Source organism: Symsagittifera roscoffensis, chromosome 1 (assembly GCF_963678635.1).
Source record: "Symsagittifera roscoffensis chromosome 1, txSymRosc1.1, whole genome shotgun sequence".
NCBI lineage: Eukaryota > Metazoa > Xenacoelomorpha > Acoela > Convolutidae > Symsagittifera > Symsagittifera roscoffensis.
The window spans coordinates 17984014-18004415 of record NC_087062.1 but is presented as its reverse complement, the minus strand read 5'-3'; the positions used below and the strand labels follow the sequence as shown (position 1 = coordinate 18004415).

The 20402-nt window shown below is 37.1% G+C and overlaps 3 protein-coding genes across 3 annotated transcripts in view; 1 reads left to right on the top strand and 2 right to left on the bottom strand.

The window, feature by feature from the left end:
• The window catches only part of LOC134839427 (calcium/calmodulin-dependent protein kinase type II delta chain-like), a 472172-nt gene that overhangs the window by 112834 nt on the left and 338936 nt on the right, over positions 1-20402 (bottom strand). The gene's annotated exons all lie outside the window — the stretch shown is intronic.
• On the top strand, positions 1563-5519 carry LOC134838824 (major facilitator superfamily domain-containing protein 8-like). The gene is made up of 6 exons (XM_063854122.1): positions 1563-2480; positions 2788-2927; positions 3161-3302; positions 3566-3846; positions 3946-4071; positions 4151-5519. Exons 1-6 carry the CDS (start codon positions 2437-2439, stop codon positions 5197-5199), a joined length of 1782 nt encoding a protein of 593 aa, XP_063710192.1. The 5' UTR covers positions 1563-2436; the 3' UTR covers positions 5200-5519.
• On the bottom strand, positions 7574-17786 carry LOC134838793 (WD repeat-containing protein 27-like). Its single transcript, XM_063854121.1, has 6 exons — positions 16724-17786; positions 13711-13963; positions 13272-13474; positions 9797-10003; positions 8887-9625; positions 7574-8211 (listed from the first exon to the last, which is right to left on the bottom strand). The coding sequence occupies exons 1-6, from the start codon at positions 17748-17750 to the stop codon at positions 7851-7853; spliced, it is 2790 nt and encodes a 929-aa protein (XP_063710191.1). The 5' UTR covers positions 17751-17786; the 3' UTR covers positions 7574-7850.

Below are 20402 nucleotides of genomic sequence, written 5' to 3'. Positions count from 1 at the left end.
AAAGATCTTAATCTCAATTCAAAAAACATCCCGAACAGGAGAAACGGACGTTGAATTTGCATCAGAATAGATCAGCCGAAGCGGTAACAGCCAACAATTTATGAGCAGATACCCATTGACCAAAAAACGGAGAAACTTGAATTTAGAAACTTGAATTTGAAGTAATTATCAGAAGACTCACATGCATAAAGAACTTGTTTCGCACCCATCATGCGGCGCAATATGAAGCTACTAAATTGATTAGGTATTAACCGAAAACTTTGAGGCCGAGTAAACAAACTTCAAAAAGCATATGCAACAAAACATCTGCAAAAAAAACTGGTGACTCATATACCTCCACTAATGGGGCTTTAGAAATGGCGTTCAGAAAATTCAAAATGAGTCCGTGCTATGGGAACTAAGCCGGCAAAAAGAAACAGACAGACAGTAGGGTGGCGTTCCTCATGCTTGAAGGACCGAATGCTTGAAAGTTATTTTAGCTTACTTTCAGCCAATCAGAATTGAGTATTCAAAATCTCAAAGTAAATCGTGAAAATCTCAAAGTGAGAAAATAAATCCAGGCCATAAGTGTTAATACTGACCGATAAGATAATAAGCAGATGAGTTTTCAAGACTAAACAATTCTTATGATTTTGAACTCTTATGATTTTGAAGACTATCTGAATAATATTGCGGTTGTAACCCGCAATTTGTAATGTTTTTGATTATTTTCCACTGGTTTACAACATTTTCTGTTAATATTGACTTCGATTTTATGAGAAAGGCATTTAGCCAATAGGAAGGCTTAGCGATTGTGATTGGTTGAAACTTTTCAAGCATTCGGTCCTTCAAGCATGAGAACTCTCCCCGACAGTAGTCTCAAGAAGCTGAAAATTTTTTGTTTGCAGAAAAACAGATCCCGGCCGGATTGGAATTCCAAGCCTCTGTCGCTTCAAGCAAGCGTGCAACCTCTACGACAAAAAAATTTGAATTTATTATGCAGTAAGTTAAAACACAGGCAAGATTTTCAAGTTCGAAATCTTGAGAAAATTGTTCACGGAGAAAACTGTCTATTACCCGGTTCTCATTGTTGACAAAAACTCAAGAAAAAACTCATATACTGGATTACTTGCACAAAAAAGATTACGGTAAATACAGTCGGTCGAACAATCAAAATTAACAAGAAACCAAAAAAAAAATCAATAAATTTTTAATGTTATATATTTTTTCGTTTTATCAAAGAAGATTTTGCGATGTTGATTTAAGTTTTTTTAAACATTCGTAAGAAATTTATTATTTTCAAGAAAAAATAAAAGAACAAAAGCATTAGGAAAATAAGACGACAGAATTATAGCCGACCGGCCTCCAGCGCAGAAAAATATCGGCACCAAAAAATATATTTTACAAGCGAAATATACTTTACAAGGAAGTCTCAAAGTGCACCCACGTCGCATATTTAATAATCAATACACTACCAATTCTTCTTCCTTTTTGGCAGTTTACATAATACTATAGTAATTATATAATATGCTCAACCATTTCATCAATTCGATTACCATTTTGTTACACTCAGAAGACCATCAATAAACATCGTTGAAACAGCATTCTTCATTTACTTATGCATGCTTTATCAAAGCACACGGCATAAGTCGAATCTTCTTTTGTGGAATTCTATTTCTAATGTTTCATCGAGGACGTCTAATGAAATTATTTTTATAATACTGTGTCAGAATCAACATATGCCAGACAAAAATCAAGCTAAAGTTCCAGAAAAGATTCAAATTAAAAATATGCGGTCTTTGGGAATCCAACTTGTCTGACAAGAAACAAGAAACAAAAAATTAACATAAACACACCGATAAGCAAACCAATCACATGTCATCGAAGCGAACGCCGCCACAGTTCAGAGCAATTCAACATGGTGACGTTTTGGGAGGCAGATAATCGAGCAGAATGGTCCAAGCGCAGAACGCGTTTGACAGCAGAACGCTGAGGCAAGATTAACAAAATGAGAACCATGAGAGTGGAAACTCTCTCGCAGTGATCTGGCGACGGGCGCACGCTCCGATAACCTCCAGTCGTTTTCGTCAACAGTTCGTGTGTCAGGACTGGCAAGCGCGCATCATCTATCAGCCCTTTCTTCTGTTGGACCATTCTTATTTATACCGGCTACCACTTATTCGTAAACTTAAAAGCTTCGTCACGTCATAAGCTAATATAGTACACTTTAGAACAAACCAATCAACATTTACACTCATACGTTTCATGATATGAATTAACTAATCGCAAGTTGAACCGCATATACAAAATTTGCTTTTAAAGAAACAAATTTCATTCTAGCGTCATTTATTTCATACTTACTAGACTTGGCCATGATTAAATATTGAACATCTGATCTTCAAACCTCTTATTTATAAATCCACACTGTTTGGGTGTCTTAAATTTCAAAAAAACACCATGGGAAATCGGAACTCACAGTTTTCTTCAACAAATTCCGGAAGGTAAGTCGATAGATGTACTTGTCCTGAACTACATTTCTGCAAATGCACACAACTTGGTTATCATTCAGTTTGGGCTATTTCGTAGCGTTGAGCCCACGAGTTGTGATATTGTTTCAACTATTTCAAAAGTGGGATATTAAACAAGAGATAAACAAGCTTTTTATTAGCAGTCCAAACTAAAAGTCATTGTTGCCATTGAAACGAACATGCACTTCTTGTTTGCCCTAGCTCAATAACGTTCTAAAATAGTACCCATGAACGATAGTAGCTCTGTAGTTATGTTTGACGGTAGCAATACTTCGTTTAGCCGAGAAAACTTAATCGATCCGGATGACGGTCGAGACAACATTGGACCAACAGGCGTCTACTCTTCGCAGGACCGATTCAGCCAACAAAGAATGAATTATAACATTACCAACAGCAGTTCTTCGGCTGGAAATATTTCAGGTAATTTCTAACGTTTAATCCGATGTTTGAGCAGTTGGTAATCTTAAAACCAAACATTGTTGGTTGCCAACCGAAAAATGGAAAAAGATGGAGCTAACAAAGATAGGAAAAGATTCGAATCTGGTCAGACTAAACTTGTGCTTCGTAGCATATAATCACAGGCAAACTTCAATAGAAAAACTAGGGAAGTCTAGCGAAACTGCACGATGATAAAATATGTTTGCCTAATTTAGGGACTAATGCAGATGATATTAACAACAACATGACCTCCAATGAGTCTGTTGCGAGGAATGACAGGTCTAAGGCTGGTTCTGAGGACGTGGACCTCACTGATGAGAAACTAGCATCAATTTCGGTCGAAACAAAAAGATCTCTGTGAGCACATTCACTCAATATTAAGTTATCATATGTTCGGTTAAAAATGTTAGAAGATGCTTTTCCCATGGCCTATCGTAAAGCTATTTGTTCAATCTTAGTCTCTGATAAAGTTAGGCATGCCGAAAAAAAAAATCGTTGTCTAAAATACATGTTATGGAGAGGTCTATCTGAATAAAAAGCAAAATGACTGCACTAGTGAGTACCAAGACACCCAATATGGCGCGAACATTCTCAAACATCTGCCCATTTGCTAATTTTAGGTACACCCTGTACCTGACGTCACTCATGGGTGCCATCGGATACTCCTCAGTGATGACTTCTGCCTACCCCTACCTGCTCAGTCTCTACCCAGAGACATCAACCTCCCTCTACGGATGGGTCATTGCCATGTATAGCATTGGGCAGCTCATTTCATCCCCGACTCTGGGGTTCCTGTCTCAAAAGTTACCCTTCCGACCTCTTTTCGTTTTCACAATTGCACTCATGGTTGCTGGCAATGTGATCTATGCCTACTTGACTTTGTTTCCTGAGACTCTTGCAGGTATGTCTTCTACTTTTTACCGCTTTCTTTTGGTGATAAAGACCCAAAAACACTACATTTTTCTAAAAGACGCCAAAACTTCAAGTTGCCGTTTCGTAGGATATATGATGCTACTGGCTCGGTTTATACTTGGGTTTGGTGCCGGCAACATGACTCTTATCAGGACCTACGCATCAGCAGTTACTTCTAACGAAGACAGAGCAGTAACAATGGCTTGGGTAACAGGTATGCATTAAAAAGGTGTTCCTGAAAATATCAAGATGTGTCGATTATCACAAAAAAAAATCCTATCTGCTTTTTTCAGGAACTCAAGCACTCGGTTTTGTGATCGGACCAGTAATCCAGACAGTCTTCACACCTCTCGATAACGGATTCACTTTCCACCTAATTCGCCTGCAGATCAGCATGTACACCTGTCCCGCATTCATGGCTGCCTTAATAAACGTTGCCAACCTATTCATATTCAACATCAACTTCAGGGAAATCGGGAGTCTCAAGGTCAACGAGAACGAAACCATCTCCACGTCCGTTGCCACCTCAATTTTCAAGTCCAAGAATTTCGTTTCTGTTGTGCTGTGCAACGTCTTATGGTTCACTTTCTTATTTGATTTCTCATTCTTCGAAACTATTATGACTCCTTTAGTACAAGCCGAATATGCCTGGACCTACAACAAAACGGTGCTTTACAATGGAGTAGTGCTATTTTCAAACGCAATCATGTCATCGCTTGTCTACCTTTCTACTCGCAAACTTACAGCACGCTTCAAAGAGCGTCATCTACTTGCATTTTCAACTCTCTTCCTATCTGTGGCCTTCATATTCCTAATCCCATTCAGCAGTCAGTACCCAAAATTGGCCAATTCGAACACAACGTCAAATTCAACTACAACTCAGGCGCCTTTTGAAACTACAATCGCTACTTCGACCGAAGAATCTTTTCGCGTGAAGCGAGACACTTCGGGGTTTTCATTCAGTATCACATCTTCGGAATATTCATACAGCGATGAAATCATAGGATGCAACTCGGAAGTTTATCAATGGTGCAGCGAACAACACAAAATTCTGTTCTTCCAATTTATCTTATGTGCATGTACACTCAGCTTGACATACCCTATAGGAATAGTAACTACTACCAGTCTCTATTCTCAGACCATCGAGTCCTCAAGCTCTCAAGGTCTCTACCAGGGATTCCTAACGTCGGCAGGAAGCTTATCAAGAGCGTTGGGTCCAGTTTTTGTCAGTAACGTATTTCAAAAACATGGACCAGCAGTAGTATTTCCTTGTATAACTGGAATGACTTTTTTCATTTTTTGTTTGGTCGCTATTTTCAACAAGCGATTTGGAGTTCATTAAGCAGTTGTATCCTGTCCCAAGTGTCCATTCTAAAGTATTTATTTTTGAAACACTATAAAATCTGTATTAGATTTCACATCGAATATGCTACCAGAAAAACTTTGTACACAGTCGACGAGGAGCTTCACATTACTTGCGATATATATATCTCACATTCTTAGCATGTAAAGCCAGCCCACAGAAACACTAAAGGCTTGAACTCAAAAAAATGTTCGGCAGCATACCGAAAGCTAGAACTAGCAAAACAATCATATAATTGTCTCAAATAAAATAAGCTTTGAGGAAAACCATGCCAAAATAGACTACTATCAGCAGTAAATTAGCTTAAAAACAAAATTATGAATTGTAACTAAGCCGACAAAAATTGGGTAGAAAACTGATGAGCTAAATAAAATGACCTTCTTCATATAAATTTAGAGCTACTAAAAACTAGGGGTCAATCTAAAACTGGATGTACCTGTTTGATATTTTTGGAATTTGTTCTACTGATTCGGGATGAAATGAGTTATTTCCAAAATAGGGCTTCACATAAAACCTTAATCAAAAAGAAAGAAATTTTTGACAATTTCGAATAACAAAACACTGTTCTTAACATTTTAAGGGCATAGCAGCTTAAGCAGGGAGGCTTCCTATAACCTCTTGCTCAATTACACCCTTGATATCAGACTCGGGTGGGTCGTTTTCGAAAAAAAAAACAAAGTTTCAAAAACGGACAGGAAATCTTTGACTTTTCTGAGGCCCTTTATTTTCTTGTAAGAAAAATTGGACGCAGCTGTTTGTACAGGGGAATTTTTCTTAGCCTTTTGTTTCGCTTGAACCCAAAAATTCACTTTGGGAGGGTCTTTTTCGAGAAAAGTCAAAAATAAAAAAAAAAGTCGAGGGTAGTTTTCAAGGGTAGTTTTCAAGACAAGTCAAAGTTTCTATAAACTGTCAAAAAATCAAAAACATTATTGTTCCAAAGGCGATAACTTTTAGTGTAAAACAATTGAGTGCAGTCGCTCAGGCACGGGAGCTTCTCACATCTTTTCCTTTCGATCGAAATCAAAATCTCCGATTTGTTAGGGTAGCTTACAATAAAGATTCAAAAAGTTTCAAAAAAACAATAAAAGTCGAAAATTTGGTTTTTCCGATGGCTATAAGTTTTTGTGTTAAAAAAATGGGGCTTGCCGTTTATGTAGTGCAAAGAAACTTCTCACATCCCGTTCTGTCGATTGAAATTAAAAGCTCAGATTTTACAGGGTAGTTTCTAATAAAAGCCAAAAAATTTCAAAAACCGATCCAAAACTTTGACTTTTCCGAGGGAGAGGACTTTTTTGTTATTTTTTTCGCTTAGCCGCTTCTACAGGGGAGCTTCCCACAACCCGTTCTATGCAATGAAACAAAAATGTCAGATATGGGTGGTCAGTTTTCGAGAAAAGGAAAAACCAAAAATAGCGGTAAAAAATTCCGCCACAGACTTTTTTGAAGGCTGTAGAAAACGAAGCAAGGTAAAAAGAAACTCGGGGATTATGCAGGCACACAAGGAAGTAGGCAAACTTTCCATTGTTACCTCTTTTTCGAAAATCGGTAGAGTCGTTTTTGCGGAAAACTAAAATTTTTGAGAAAAGTGAAAATTTTTCAAAGCGTCTCAAAAAAATAGAATAAATAAAAAAACCGATCACATACATTTTCATTGCACCTATTTTTATCAAACAGGAATTTCAAAAATGCGTTTCATATACCCCCAATGAAAAATTATTATCACTCTTCAAACGACATCATATGAGGCGACTAAGCCAATACAAGACAGTCCAAAATCTTCTAAGCCGAAAAAAAACAAAGCGCTACACAAGAATAAAATGGTAATTTTAAAAAATCAAAGTTGCTTTACAACCAATATAAACTTATTTGAGCTTTACAACCAAAATAAACTTATCAAATAAAACGGGAATTTGAAATGCATACATGCTCAATGTGTTAATATGTTGGCGAAATGATTCAGTGATTTCGGTAATTTAGTAGCTAACCTGAAAAAAAGTCCTGTGTTCCAATTTGATAGCGCTTGCTTATCACCAGCCTAATAAATAATTATTTAAACTGGACCTTTAAAAAGATTGTGGCCCTTAAAAAACGAAAAATGCACACTAAGAGAAAAATTTTCAATAACAGCGCTAAACTAGTTCACAGCTACTTTCATCCTGAGCTTTCAACAATCCCTTCGATTTTTCTACATCTGCATAATTTTTCTGCTGTCTCGCAAATTAAAATTGATAGTCTTTGAGCAATGACATCTAACTAATTTCAAATATTTCTTCTTTATTTTTCTTGATTAATTGGGTGGCTTTCAACACATGAGACACCTCGTACTAACTAATAAGCAGGAAATTGAAAAAAGTAGAGCAAACGAAGCTATTTTTACCGTAAGAAATCATGTTGATTTAAAAAATATATCTATGTACACCCCATACCATATTACATATTTACATCGAATTGCACACATAGAATTGAATTTATTGCCAGTAACCTACAGGAAAAAAAAGAGAAACCTTTAAGGCAATAGCAATTCTACAAGAGAAGAGAACCTTCACATAATATGATCCACAGTAGAATAGCAAGGTCGTCTTGCAAGCAGATATGTAAAGCAAAAGATATGTATTTCGCAGATAAATCACTCAAAGTAACTCTTTGACAGCCGAACTTCTGGAATATTCCGGTACTTCTGTTCGGTCACCTGACCCTTGACCTCTAACAACATCACTCACAGCATTTTCTCTAAATTTACTCCCACCTTCCGATGGCCTGTTTCTATTGTGAACCCTGATTACATTAGTGGTAGTGGCTGATTTCATTCCTCCTTTCCGAGAATCAGGTGGTTTGTTTTGCCGTGATGAGAAGAGGTGTATTCTTCCGTCGTTGAATGAGAAAGCTACTTCGGGGTAGAGAGGGTGGAAGGAGACGGATGTTCCGATGTCGGACAGTCTCGTGTACTTGTGCAGATACGCACTGGCAGTGACGTCGTACAGATATCCACATCTGAACGATCAAAGTTCTTTAAAAACGCGAACGTCACATGAAAAAAAAATCACCTTTTTATCCTGCAAATAAACGTAAAATGCCGCTCAAAGGTTTTGGTAGAAAAAAGAACCCTTTCTTATTTGGAAAAGGGCAATTCGGTAAAAAATAGCTCTATTTTGTCAGAATCAAATAGACAAAGTTTCGATTCGACAGATGCTCTTACAACATAGCCAATCGAAGATGGGAAAATAGTAATGAACGCAAATAAAACATAAAAATCTCAACTTCCGAATTTCAAAGAAAAAAATAGATGCATTTAAGCTCTTTGAATTTCTAGAACAAATTATGATTGGCGCTTTTTTTGATAACCTGGACCCAACTTGAGAAAACTGGATCAACAGGTAAAGTTTTTATTCCGCTGGGAAATCTTAAAAATAAATTCCACTTTCGAAACTAGAAATCGTCACGTTTTTTTTCGCGCCATTTCCACGTTCGTATTTGGAGAGTGCTATTTACATCACTTTCAGCAGATGAATATCAACTGAGCTCAAAAAGTCCATTAGACCTAAGTGCATCAATATTTTTCGTAGAAAAAAAGTCAGCAAGACCTATACAAGAGTCTTCACTACGTTCATTACTCTTAAAAAGAATTGAGACAAAAAATTGAGGAAAACAAAACAGTTTAATGTTTACCTGTCTTCAGAAGAAGAAGCAATGTATTTGCCACATGGGCTCCAATCAAACCCACAGTGGTAGAACTTATTGTAGTGATTGTCAAACTTGCGCACACACAACTTCTGCCGCACATCCCACAGTTTAATCCCGTCGCAAACAGCCGATGTCGCAAAAATATTGTACGACTCCGAACTAACCGAAGACTCATCTAGCCTACTGTATAGGGATCCCTCATTATGTCTTATACAATGTACAGGTCGCTCTTGGCAAGAGTCAAAAGTCCTCAAGATGCTGCATCTATTCATGTCATATATGTACAAATTCTTAGCAGATGTAGCAACAAAAACATAGTGACTCAGGAAAGAATTAATTGCAGAAGCACTTGTAATAGATGCGCAGTCTGTGAAATCGACTTGGTGAACCTTCGAATATCTGCACTTGTAATCGTAAGTCTTAATGTCACTCGTTTTGGACATATCAATGTGATACGAGTATGCATAAAGCGAATACCCACTTGTCAGAAGTACCAGGCCATCGTTATAGTAAAAAGAGCTCCACGAGATCTCTTTCTCGAATTTTTTCTCGGGTTTCTGAGTTGAGCCATGCGAGTCAATACAAAGGCACAATTCTCTATCCCCCGTTGAATTCCAGATGCGGACCGTTTTGTCGTCACTGGCAGTGACTATTCTAGAAGAGTCCACGGACCAAGTAGCTACCTTTACAGGTCCATTGTGACCTTTCAATGCACTGCTTCTGCCTAAAAATAGCCCAAGTTTATTCTACGTTTTCTTAATAGCTTTCCGTTCGAAATTGATGTTTTTTCCATACTAATTTCAGAATTCCGAAAGTCTGGGGATTGAACATATTTTATTCTATTGGTAATCTCTTATAATGAGAACTTTGTAATGAACAAAAATAATCAGTTTACCTCCAAGGGGCATTTGAAAAACATGTGCAATATTGTTTGCGGAAGAAGCAACCAGCATCTTGCCATTTGGTGAAAACCGGATTTGCGTAATTGGTTTCTTCAGAGTAGAATCGGCGTCTATGGCAGCTTTTTCCTGGACAGGCGGCTCTGCATCACTGGGGTATTTCCGGTCGTCGATCAGAGAAAACTGCGGCTTTTTGGAACCATCTAATCAAATTTCAAGTTCAAAACCTCGAAACTTTTAGACATCTCTCAACCTTTATTTGTGTAAGAAAAACTTTGGCAATTTAAGAGCAACAGATTTGAAAAACATTGCTACTGCAAATTTAACACAAGCAAACCGAGCTTCGCGTCACTTGCAATAATTCACACATGGCAGGCTAGCCGCCAGAAAAGAGACAACAGCCGAAACAAATTTTTGAAAAATCTAGATCTAATATATAAATATATAAATTTGTTTTCAAGCTATGCACGCTACAAAATGCATAAAAAATTACCATTTGAACAATAAGACCTTGAGCGGGCACTGAAGGCTATCCAGCCAGTTTAAATGACTCGAACAAACTTTCCAATTCTTGAGAAGCATAAAGTTGTCAAAATTTATTTGATTGTGAAAATTGACCTTCCGATACTTTGAAGTTATATGAACATTTGATCATTTTATAGAAACCAAAAAAGGGATTGAAAAATACAATTTATATCTATACTTTCGTGTCAATTTTAGCCAGAACGTTGAATAGTTTACACGTGTACGTACAGTGCAGATAATCATTTTTTTAAACTTATACTCATACTCAATTGTTGCATTGTTAGGAGACAATTGAGTCATGTCTCTTCTCCTAAAAAATCAATTACTCAAATTTTTTCAATGAAGTAGTTAATTGTCTCACTGCAATGTTCAGATCTTATAATTTTACTTAGAAGTTCTAGAACCTCATATACAATTAGCTCAAACAAAGAACCAGTTGTTTCGTTTCGTCTCATATTTCTTACTTCTTCATATTTTTATGCCCAAAAAAGCTAGCAACAAAATTTTCTGCTGACGTTGTAGATTATTTAACATGGTTTTATTTGAAGAGCCATACATCAAAATATTCAGTATCATTGTATTCGCCTCAATCCATTTTGATATCTCCGTAAAACGTACAACTCATCCATTTTGATATTTCCGAAACTTCGAGATCTATTAAAATGTCTCGAATGATGTTTTTAAACAAAAATATGTCAAAAAATCTATTGCCAGCATTAAATGTATGATCATTAAAATGAAAATGACTGAGCGGTAATTAAGCCGACAATGTTTGCGAAAGCGCCTGTTGAGCTGAATAAAAAATTATATAAAAAATTAAGCAACCAAGCATTTTGAAATTTAAATTTCCCGTAAGTCCCATCACCTATTGCTCCATTTTTATTTTAAAAAAGTAGCATCACAAAAAGATTATTACAAGGTCGTAGTACAACTGTCTGTACAAATAATTTGTTAGCCGGAAAAGTCTGGCACCCGGTTTTAAAAAACTTGCTATCGCAAGGGCAAAGACTGAAAAACTGAATCAAAATTGAGACCTACAAGATCAGGGGCTGATTTGAGAAGTGAGAAGACGCCTCTCCCTAGATGATTTGACCCTCTTACCACCCAAAGGGACCCCCTTTGATACTATTTTACGACATCAATTTGACCAACGCTAAATTTTTTTAAGGCGCCTAATTTTGAAGGGAAGCAAAGAAGCGAAAACGGCATTATTGTTGCATGGGGGGAGTTAGGGTAGAAGTGGCCCCTTCAGGTATTCGACATCCTCGCCAACTAAAAGATCCTTTTTTGAATTATTGCATGATATGAATTTTCGGCAATACATTCTAATTTTGAAGGGGAGCGGTATTCTTTTTTCTTTTTTTTTCGCGGGCAAAAACGGCATTTTTGAACTTCGAGAAAATCCTAGATCCGGCTCTGATTGTTGCCCTTTTTATTCTTTTAAAAAAAAGGTCGACCAAAATTTTGGAAAATACGTTTTTTAGCCCCCCGTCCTGCTCAGTGCAGGACCAACCATAGGGGAGGGAGATGTCATCCATTTCGCCGCCGCCGGTCCCAACTTGAGGAGGCGGATGACACTGGCACCCCTCCAACCGTGACCGAAGTGCAGGGATGGGGTGATATCTGATATTTTTAAAAATATCATATCAATCCGATATTTTTGATATATATCACGATATTTTTGATATTCTCGGGGAACAGTTGGGGAACAAATACTCAGCCTATAGGAACACTTGAAAACTATTTAAAAACTGTAGTTTGCAAATGAACTTGAATTGGACGTTCTGTTGTTCAAGCATTATTCAAAACTTTAAATATGAACAACAGTTTTGCAGCTTTTTCGTTTCCAAGACGATTTCGGATTTCGCTATGTATCCACCCGTAACTTGAGAATAGTCGCTCAAGCGACGCCGTAGAAGGGCTGCATGACAAAAGCCCAATGATTATATCCTTCACACTCTGCGGAATGTCAGCGGCAAGTGACCACCAATCGTGAGGATTAATTTGCTGCGCAACCTCGTAATACGACTTGATAAATGGTGAAGCTTTTGCACGGAATTGTGCGATGACAGCGACTAAATCAGGATGAAGCTCGAACGCCTTCTGCAAAGCACTTTCTTGCTCGGCAGCATCCAACACATTAGTGTTTAAATAGCGAGGGTCGAGCAAGAATGCCAGTTTGTGGAAATCTGTCAGGCACATCTCACGGCGCTTGCTCAGCTGCAATTGCTTCTCGTTTGGCAAAGTCCCAGAAACAGTAACAGAAACAACTGAACTCAAAGAGTCGTCCTTTTTGAGCTGCTTTGGCACCGGGACTTCTATGTCCCTGTCACTAACACACTTTTCCAAGTGTTTTTCCAGCCTCGCTGGAATGCCTTGCATACCGATGTTGCAGCATTTGCAAATTGCCCATACTCCGGTATTGCCTTCTTTTTTCGTTCGACGAAAGTTGTCCCAAACATCTTTCCGGTTTCTACCAGGCATTTTAAAACTCAAGATCAAAATCTGAAATATAAAGCAGTCAACTGTATAACAGCGTTGATAATTGGAAGATGACAAGTTGAAGAAAAAACGCGGCAAAAACCCAGACTGAATTGCCAGACAAATCACTGAACAAATTTGGCGGTAAACGAGAACAAAGAAAATCCGCGGTTCTTTTGATGGGAATATTAGGCAAGAGGCATGTCAAATTTACCTGATTTCATGATACAGCTGATATTTATGGATTTTTTTGTCAAAAATATCATGATATATATCATGATATTTATCATGATATTTATCACTTGATATATATCACCCATCCCTGCCGAAGTGGGATTCGAAGGCATGACCCTCGTTTGACACGTGAGCCTAACCCATTCTCCCACGGCTGCTCTGGAAAAATGTGTCGACCTTATGTCAAAAAACCTAGATCCGTCTCTGTATAAGATATTCTATCTGACGTACCATTATGTAGAGATCGCATTGCAACGTTGGCTGACGATGACTTGAAATCGGTCTTAGGCGTGAACATCTTCCTCGGAGGGGCTTGAGTTCCATAACCTGATGATTTGATCTTCTCTTTGAAAGTCACTGGTTTATTTGCATTAGCATTTCTCAGAGCAGTTTTTGAAGTCTTGCTACCTTTTGCTGCCTTTGACATATTGGCTCTAAGGATAAATGAAGGGTATTAACGACACCGAGAAATTCTCGAGTTAAAAACTCTATTTTTTTCTCTTTGCTTATATTTTATCATTTTACAAATGCAAAACGGCAAACCAGACACTAAATAAGCGCGATCACACTTCATTCAGAGAAAAAAAATCATAGCCATTTTTTAAAAAAAAACAATATTTCAGTCGTTTAAGAGCGGTTCCAATCCTTGACCAAAGAATAAAATGCATACCTCGCAGCCATGACAGTTGGCTTCCTGCACACTTTAGGTTTCAGAGGCGAAGTATACAGAGGGGCAGTGGTTGCGACCACAGACAGCCCCGCAAAATCACTTTCCGCGGCATTTTCAGAATCCAATAAACTGTTTTGAGCAAAGGGATGACTCATCATTAGCAGATGGACTCCGTTGAAACTTGACGTCATTTCATTTACCATGCACCACAACTCGAGGGAATCTTCCATGTCCATGAAGCAGAAACTGAACGCTAAAACACAAAGACACCAGTTAATATAGAGGCGAAGCGGAAATTCGCATCACTTGCGATACAACACAAACATGAACACAGAGGCGAAGTTGCACTTCGCATACACAAGCTAAAACATGAGCGATTACGCTACTGGGAAAAACTGTGCCTGACAATTGAATAATAAACAGAGGCAAGCTGAGCTTCGCGCCACATGTATTACAAAACAAGCAAGCCGATAATTCGAAAAAAATAACACAGGCGAAGCTGATCTTCGCACCACTTGCGATACAAAACAGTGAAGCGGCTACGTCGAAATCGAAAATGTCAAAAAACTAGATCTATCCAAATGAAATAGCCTAGTCTTGAAACAAAAACGTGCCAAGACAATAGAAGAGAAAAAAGCATCGAAAGAAAATTAATCAAGCGGAAACAATGCCGAAAGCAGAAACCCTTAAAGGCGAAAAAAATACAAAAAATGTATGGAGTCTCCCTCACCCTCAAAAAACACACAAAGACCACTTTTTCGCTCGTCGAACGCCCAAAATGAGGCCTCTGTGCTGATTAAATATAGTCCGAAGCCAATTAAATCGAAAAAAAAAAACGAAAAAAAAATTCAAGACTAAGATTCAACAGTAAAAAGTTATCAAGTCCCCCTCACCCTCAAAACACATAGAGAAAAAAACTGCTCGCTGAATGGTTTACCGCGATGTGAGTCCACTAAGCCGATATAATTAAATCCGAAATCTAACAAGCCGAAAAAAAAAGAAAAAGAATGAAAAAAGAAACAAAAAAAATGAAATTTAAAAAATTTCAAAGCCGACGTAAAAAAGTAAATTCGTTTAGAACAGATATTTGAAAAGCTAACATGCAGCAAAATTAATTGATAGTGGTAAATCTGTTGCTAATAGAGACTTCCAGGAAATAAATCCAGATGAAGAGCGAGTCTTGTGCCTGAAGTTATTTACGGTAAAAATTCTAGTACACGATTGCAATACCCTTGCTTATCGCAAGAGTAGAAATACCAAAACGTAGATCTATCAAAATGAATAAGCCTAGTTTTGAAACAAAAACATGTTAGGACAATATATTTGTGAAGTAAGCATCGGAAGGAACTTAACAAGCGGTGACAAGCCAAAAAATGTTTTAAGGATGAAGGGGAAATTTTTTTTCGTTTTTTTTCTTCCTTTTTTGGCCTTATAGGTTTCGTCCTATGTTATATTCGGCCTAGTGGCTTCATATTGTTTCCTTTGTTGAACAAAGAATACTTCTTATTTGTATTTTGTGGGCGAGGGGAACTTTTTTTTTCGGCTTAAAGGGCACTTTTTTAAGCCGAAAAAAAAGTTCCCCTCGCCCACAAAATACAAATAAGAAGTATTCTTTGTTCAACAAAGGAAACAATATGAAGCCACTAGGCCGAATATAACATAGGACGAAACCTATTAGGCCAAAAAAGGAAGAAAAAAAACTCCCCTTCATCCTTAAAACAAATACACACGCACATACAAACTTTTTTCGCTCGAGGCAAATGAGGCTATTCAGCCGATTTAATATAGGCCGAAACCTATCCAGCGGAAATGAAAAAATGACAAAATATTCTTGCCATGAAAAACTATGACTTCCATTAAGATTTTGAGCATTTTGCGCAAGCCAGTGAAGCAAAAAAATTGTGTTGCTCTGGAAATGACTCAAAAGTAGGTTACTAAGCCTAAAAAAAACAAAAGACGAAATAATTTTGGCAGAACACAGTTTTTTAGCAAAAAAACAAACACACAAGAAATATACGAAGTCTAAGTTAGTCAACATACTAACGGCAGAAGTTAATAAAACTAGTGAAATCAACTACGATTTAACTTGCGTGCAGTTAAAAAACGAATTTACGATGTGGCAACTAAGCCAACAAATTATGAGCAGACAAATAACAAATCGACAAGGCAAGTTTTTTTGAAACGCAATATTTTCCGATTGAAAACAAAAACAGGTCCTGTCAAATTCGAACCCAAGACCTTTGCCATCCCAGGCATATTAATTAGCTCCAGAACACGTACGCCAAAGACGCAGAAAAATTTGAACGTATGCAGAACTGAACTTAAGTTTACCATTTCTACATTTGACCATTCTATGAACAAAGTTATGTACCGGAAAAAAGTCTAGGACCCGATTGCAATACCCTTGCTTATCGCATAGGTAATACGCAACAGAACGAAACTTATGAAGAAGAAATAAAGCAGACAAATTTTGAGCAGACACAAGTGGAGACGAAGAGGAAATAAAGCCGACAATTTTTGAGCAGACATAAGTGGAGCCGAAGAAAATTAATAACAATCATAATGATAAACAAAAAAATTTATTTAATAATACGAAAACGATTCGTATTTAATAATACGAATACGAAAAATCAAGGTCCTGCTAGGAGTTGAAGCCTAACCTTATGGTGCAAAGGCAACGGCGTTACCTCTAGGCCAAGTGAGCAACATTCAAATTCTTCAGCTTCAATAATAAAGCAAGTAAGAAAAGCAAGTAGGATTTGTAAGAAAAGTTGTTTACGGAGAAAAAGTATAATTCCCGAAGATCTTTCGAGATAGAAATTTCCGCCTTCAAAAAATATTCAGCCACAAGATCTTAGATACTAGCTGTCCAAATCTCAACGAAGAGCCTCTGTTACGACCCTTGTTCAATATTCTGCGCTTTTTTGGACTAGGCATTATAACAACACCTTCAAGCAATCAGTATGATTATTTCCAGTACAATAATAACAAGAACGTTTTTTTTTTAACTTACCAGAACTAACTTGTGACTTCTTTCTCGGATCGTCAAAATGACAAATTAGAGATTCGGTGAAGTCGAAATGAAACAGCTTTTCAAATGTCCAAGAATGTAACAGTACAACATTTGTTGAAAATCCAAGCACCAACAGAGAGGGCCACTCTAGAAGCTCTTTCGTGGGAGATTTCCTTCCAATTCGCACACCAGAAGTCACGAGACCTGGTCGATTTTGAAACGCATACGCATCACTACTCGGCATAGTTGGTTTCATAGTGAAAAACATGGAAATAAGTTCTCCTTCTGAGGTTTGTCGCGGAGATTCCGAACTATGGTTACGCCTGAGAGAGTTTTTGTTCACGTCTATAACCTGTGGTTCAGAAAAGTTTGGAGCATGTACAATTGAAACTAATCCATTAGAAGTTCCCACAGCGTATCTATCTGTTATCGGGTCCATAGCTACGCATGTATACATGCCGAAAACATTGATGCTACTTTGGTACATTAGGGCTCCCGTGTTGTAATTCCAGGCGGCATAAGTTTTATCGGCCGAACATGTAATAAGTAGATCAATCGAGAAGTAGGAAAATTCGACCATGATTACAGGCGATGTATGGGCATCCAAAGTAATGGTAGCACTTTCTTTCGATTTACATTTGAGTGCCAAAACATGGACAACATTCTGTGCTGTAATTGCCAAATAACTGTCACGCGGACACAATTTGATGCATTCATGGGCACCGAAGTTATGTTTGAAGACTTTACTGTCATCTGAAAACCCCCCGATACCAATAGTCCAAATCAGTATTTGATCAGCATCGGAACTACACAAAACAACACTTTCATCATCACTGCCGACCCCAAAAGTCAACCCAGTGATTATTTTGGAATGGCCATTAAGCCGGTTCGGATTGTAATTCAGAGCATCAATTGGCCAGATAAGTAAATCTGATTCGGACGCTATTGCTACGTATAGCCCATTCAAAACAGCTATAAGATTGGCGCTCAAATTTTCGCAAAGCTTTAAGGTTTTCACCAAAAACATGACGGATCCAGACTCTGTTCTATTGAAGGTTCCATTCACTCTGAAAAAGAAAAAACTACAATATGCAGAGCAATTCTTTAAAAGTGTTCGCAAATTCTAAACTTTACAAGACAAACAAAAAAGAATTTCTTATTCAAGTTAATTATACTTCGCTTTGGCACAAATTTTGCGCAATAACCTAAACACTCATTTTATTATTCTCATTCTTTGAATAGACAATCACAAAAATACCTTTAAACTAGTTGGCATTCAATTACGAAAACAAAACTATTCGGCATCAGAACTATTCGTAATTCATACGAAAGCCATTTTTTTTTTATTTCAAAACGTTCGAAACTTACAGTCGGATAGTTCCTTATATTAATGTGCTTCACACCCAAAAATTTGCGGAATAAATGTTACCAGAGACGAAGCAAAGCTTCAGATCAGTAGCGACAATATCAAAGGCAGCAAAGTCGAACGCGAAAAAAAGATAGAAAACGCTGCAGATAAAAAAAGACAGCTTATTGGGCCGTTTTGACAACTTCATCTTCAAAGTTGTGAACAATACTTTTGCACGGCCAATCAATTATCGTTAAGAAGATTATATCCAAATTAGATTCCGTATAACTGAATATTATTAAAACCAGGGATACCATACCACACTATAGTATTTCCAAAACTTCAATAGTCTCAATAAATGCTTGGAAAAGGTCGAATTAATGCATTGGACCTACACCTTTTAAATAAACAGCGAGCAGATACCTTTGCTGCAACTAAAACCAGCATGCAAAGGAAAACATTTGACGAGGAAAACATTAGGACGACACTAAGCCCAAGAGAATTTTTCTAACATAAGCATTTCATAAACAAGGATAGCGGTTACTGTGCAATAATCTTTTTCTAATTTTTGCAATATTTTTTTAAAATATATATTTCTTGCCAGGAAAGTGCCAAATAAAGCTTTCAAAACTCGTTTCAAAACTAGTTTGATAACTAATTCGTTTTTAAGCCTAAATGACGAATTGGGCAAGTTATCGTCCTTTTATTCGGTCGAAATTAGACAAAAAATTCTAACCAGTTTTTCGCGACAATGGAAAAGTTTTTAAAAGAATTTTGGATATCGTTCGACTCACGACTGAAAGGGCTTTAATATGATATATCACTCAATCCAGTTCGATGATTATTTGTGGCACCTGATTTTGGAAGAGGAAAAAACCAAAACACACCAAAAAACAAAGTTCATTCCTATTTTCAATGGTCGGAACAAAAACTTTGCTGTTTTTGATTTCCAAACTAGCGGCAAAAAACACTCGTGTAAAACTAATTTAACTCATGTAAAACTAAGATTTTACGGCATAAATTAAGCATAAATAAGATATTGAAAGCATACTCGCTGGCTTTACTCGCTCAAAATTAGACAAAAAATCAATAATTTCAAGCAGGTTCTTCTCGACACTGGAAAAATTTTGAGGAACTTTTTAAAATTACGTTCGAATCACGACTGAAAGGCTTTTAATAAGATGCCCGACTCACTCCGATGATTATGTGTACCTAATTTGGCCGGAAAAACAAAAATTTAATAAAAAAACACCAAAACACCCGAATTTAAAGTTTCTCCCCATTTTAAATGGTCGGAACAACCAGATCAATCGAGATGACGTGATAAAAAAATATGTGCTGAAAATTATCGCTGATTATTGACAGATAGTACGATTAGCACCCATTTGAACGCCACTTACTATCGCATGAAATAATGAGAACAAATAAAATGATGAAAATGATAGGACAAAATTCAGAACCCACTTACACTTAGATTACACGAAGATCACTGTACCTATAAAGATATGTTTGCTGTACAAAAAGGGGTTTTGGGAAACTAGACAAGCAAATTAGACGACCGCTTTGCATCACTTGCGATACAACATTAAATCAGCTGTGCAAGCTAGCAGACAGAAGAAGAAAACCACTAACTCCAAAAAAAAAACTGAGGCGACGAAACTTCAAAAATTTCCCATCGAACCGAAAATATAATTGTTCTCATGAAAATCTTTGAATTTCAATTTCTATTCTAATTATTTTACCACTTTGTGCAATCAGTAATGAAGCATAAAACTTATGATTCCCATGAATAAACACAGACTAGGTCATTGAGCCTATAAAAAGTCGAAATCATTCAAGACGAATCAAGTTTTTGAGCGAAAACAAAAACAGCAAAATATACGAGCAAAGCCAAGGCTAAAAAAATTAAAAATTAAAGGAGTAATTCAGAACACTAAAAGCAACTACCTTGAAAATTGCGTACAAAAAAAATCAATTTTACGATGTGACAACTCAGCCGACATAAGCAGACAAAGTATAGGCCGACATTTTTTAGAAAAGAATATTTCCAGTTAAAAAAACAACAGTTCCTGGTCAGATTCGGACCCACGACGTTTGCCGTCCCAGGCGTATTCTTCACCAACAGGCTAAGTGAGGGACACGCGTAGAAAACTGAATTCGATATGAACCTGGGTAAGAGATTTAAGTGATTCTATTAAACAAGTTGTTAATTGGAAAGTCTATAATCCGATTTGATAACGCTTGATCAAAGTCTTTATTGAGAAATGTGCAATAACTGAACAAAAAAACAGAGCCAAAAGGTATCAAAAACATGCAGAACTAAAAAATCAC

What these genes read in the sequence shown, in the direction of transcription:
- LOC134838824 (XM_063854122.1), top strand. Translation starts at nt 2,437, where the DNA reads ATGGGAAATCGGAACTCACAGTTTTCTTCAACAAATTCCGGAAG. An exon ending in TTCGGCTGGAAATATTTCAG is followed by an intron (nt 2,928 to 3,160) that starts GTAATTTCTAAC and finishes TGCCTAATTTAG; the next exon opens with GGACTAATGCAGATGATATT. An exon ending in AACAATGGCTTGGGTAACAG is followed by an intron (nt 4,072 to 4,150) that starts GTATGCATTAAA and finishes TGCTTTTTTCAG; the next exon opens with GAACTCAAGCACTCGGTTTT.
- LOC134838793 (XM_063854121.1), bottom strand. Translation starts at nt 17,750, where the DNA reads ATGTTTTTGGTGAAAACCTTAAAGCTTTGCGAAAATTTGAGCGCCAAT. An exon ending in GAAGTCACAAGTTAGTTCTG is followed by an intron (nt 13,964 to 16,723) that starts GTAAGTTAAAAA and finishes TTTGTGTTTTAG; the next exon opens with CGTTCAGTTTCTGCTTCATG. An exon ending in GCTTCTTCTTCTGAAGACAG is followed by an intron (nt 8,212 to 8,886) that starts GTAAACATTAAA and finishes TTGATCGTTCAG; the next exon opens with ATGTGGATATCTGTACGACG.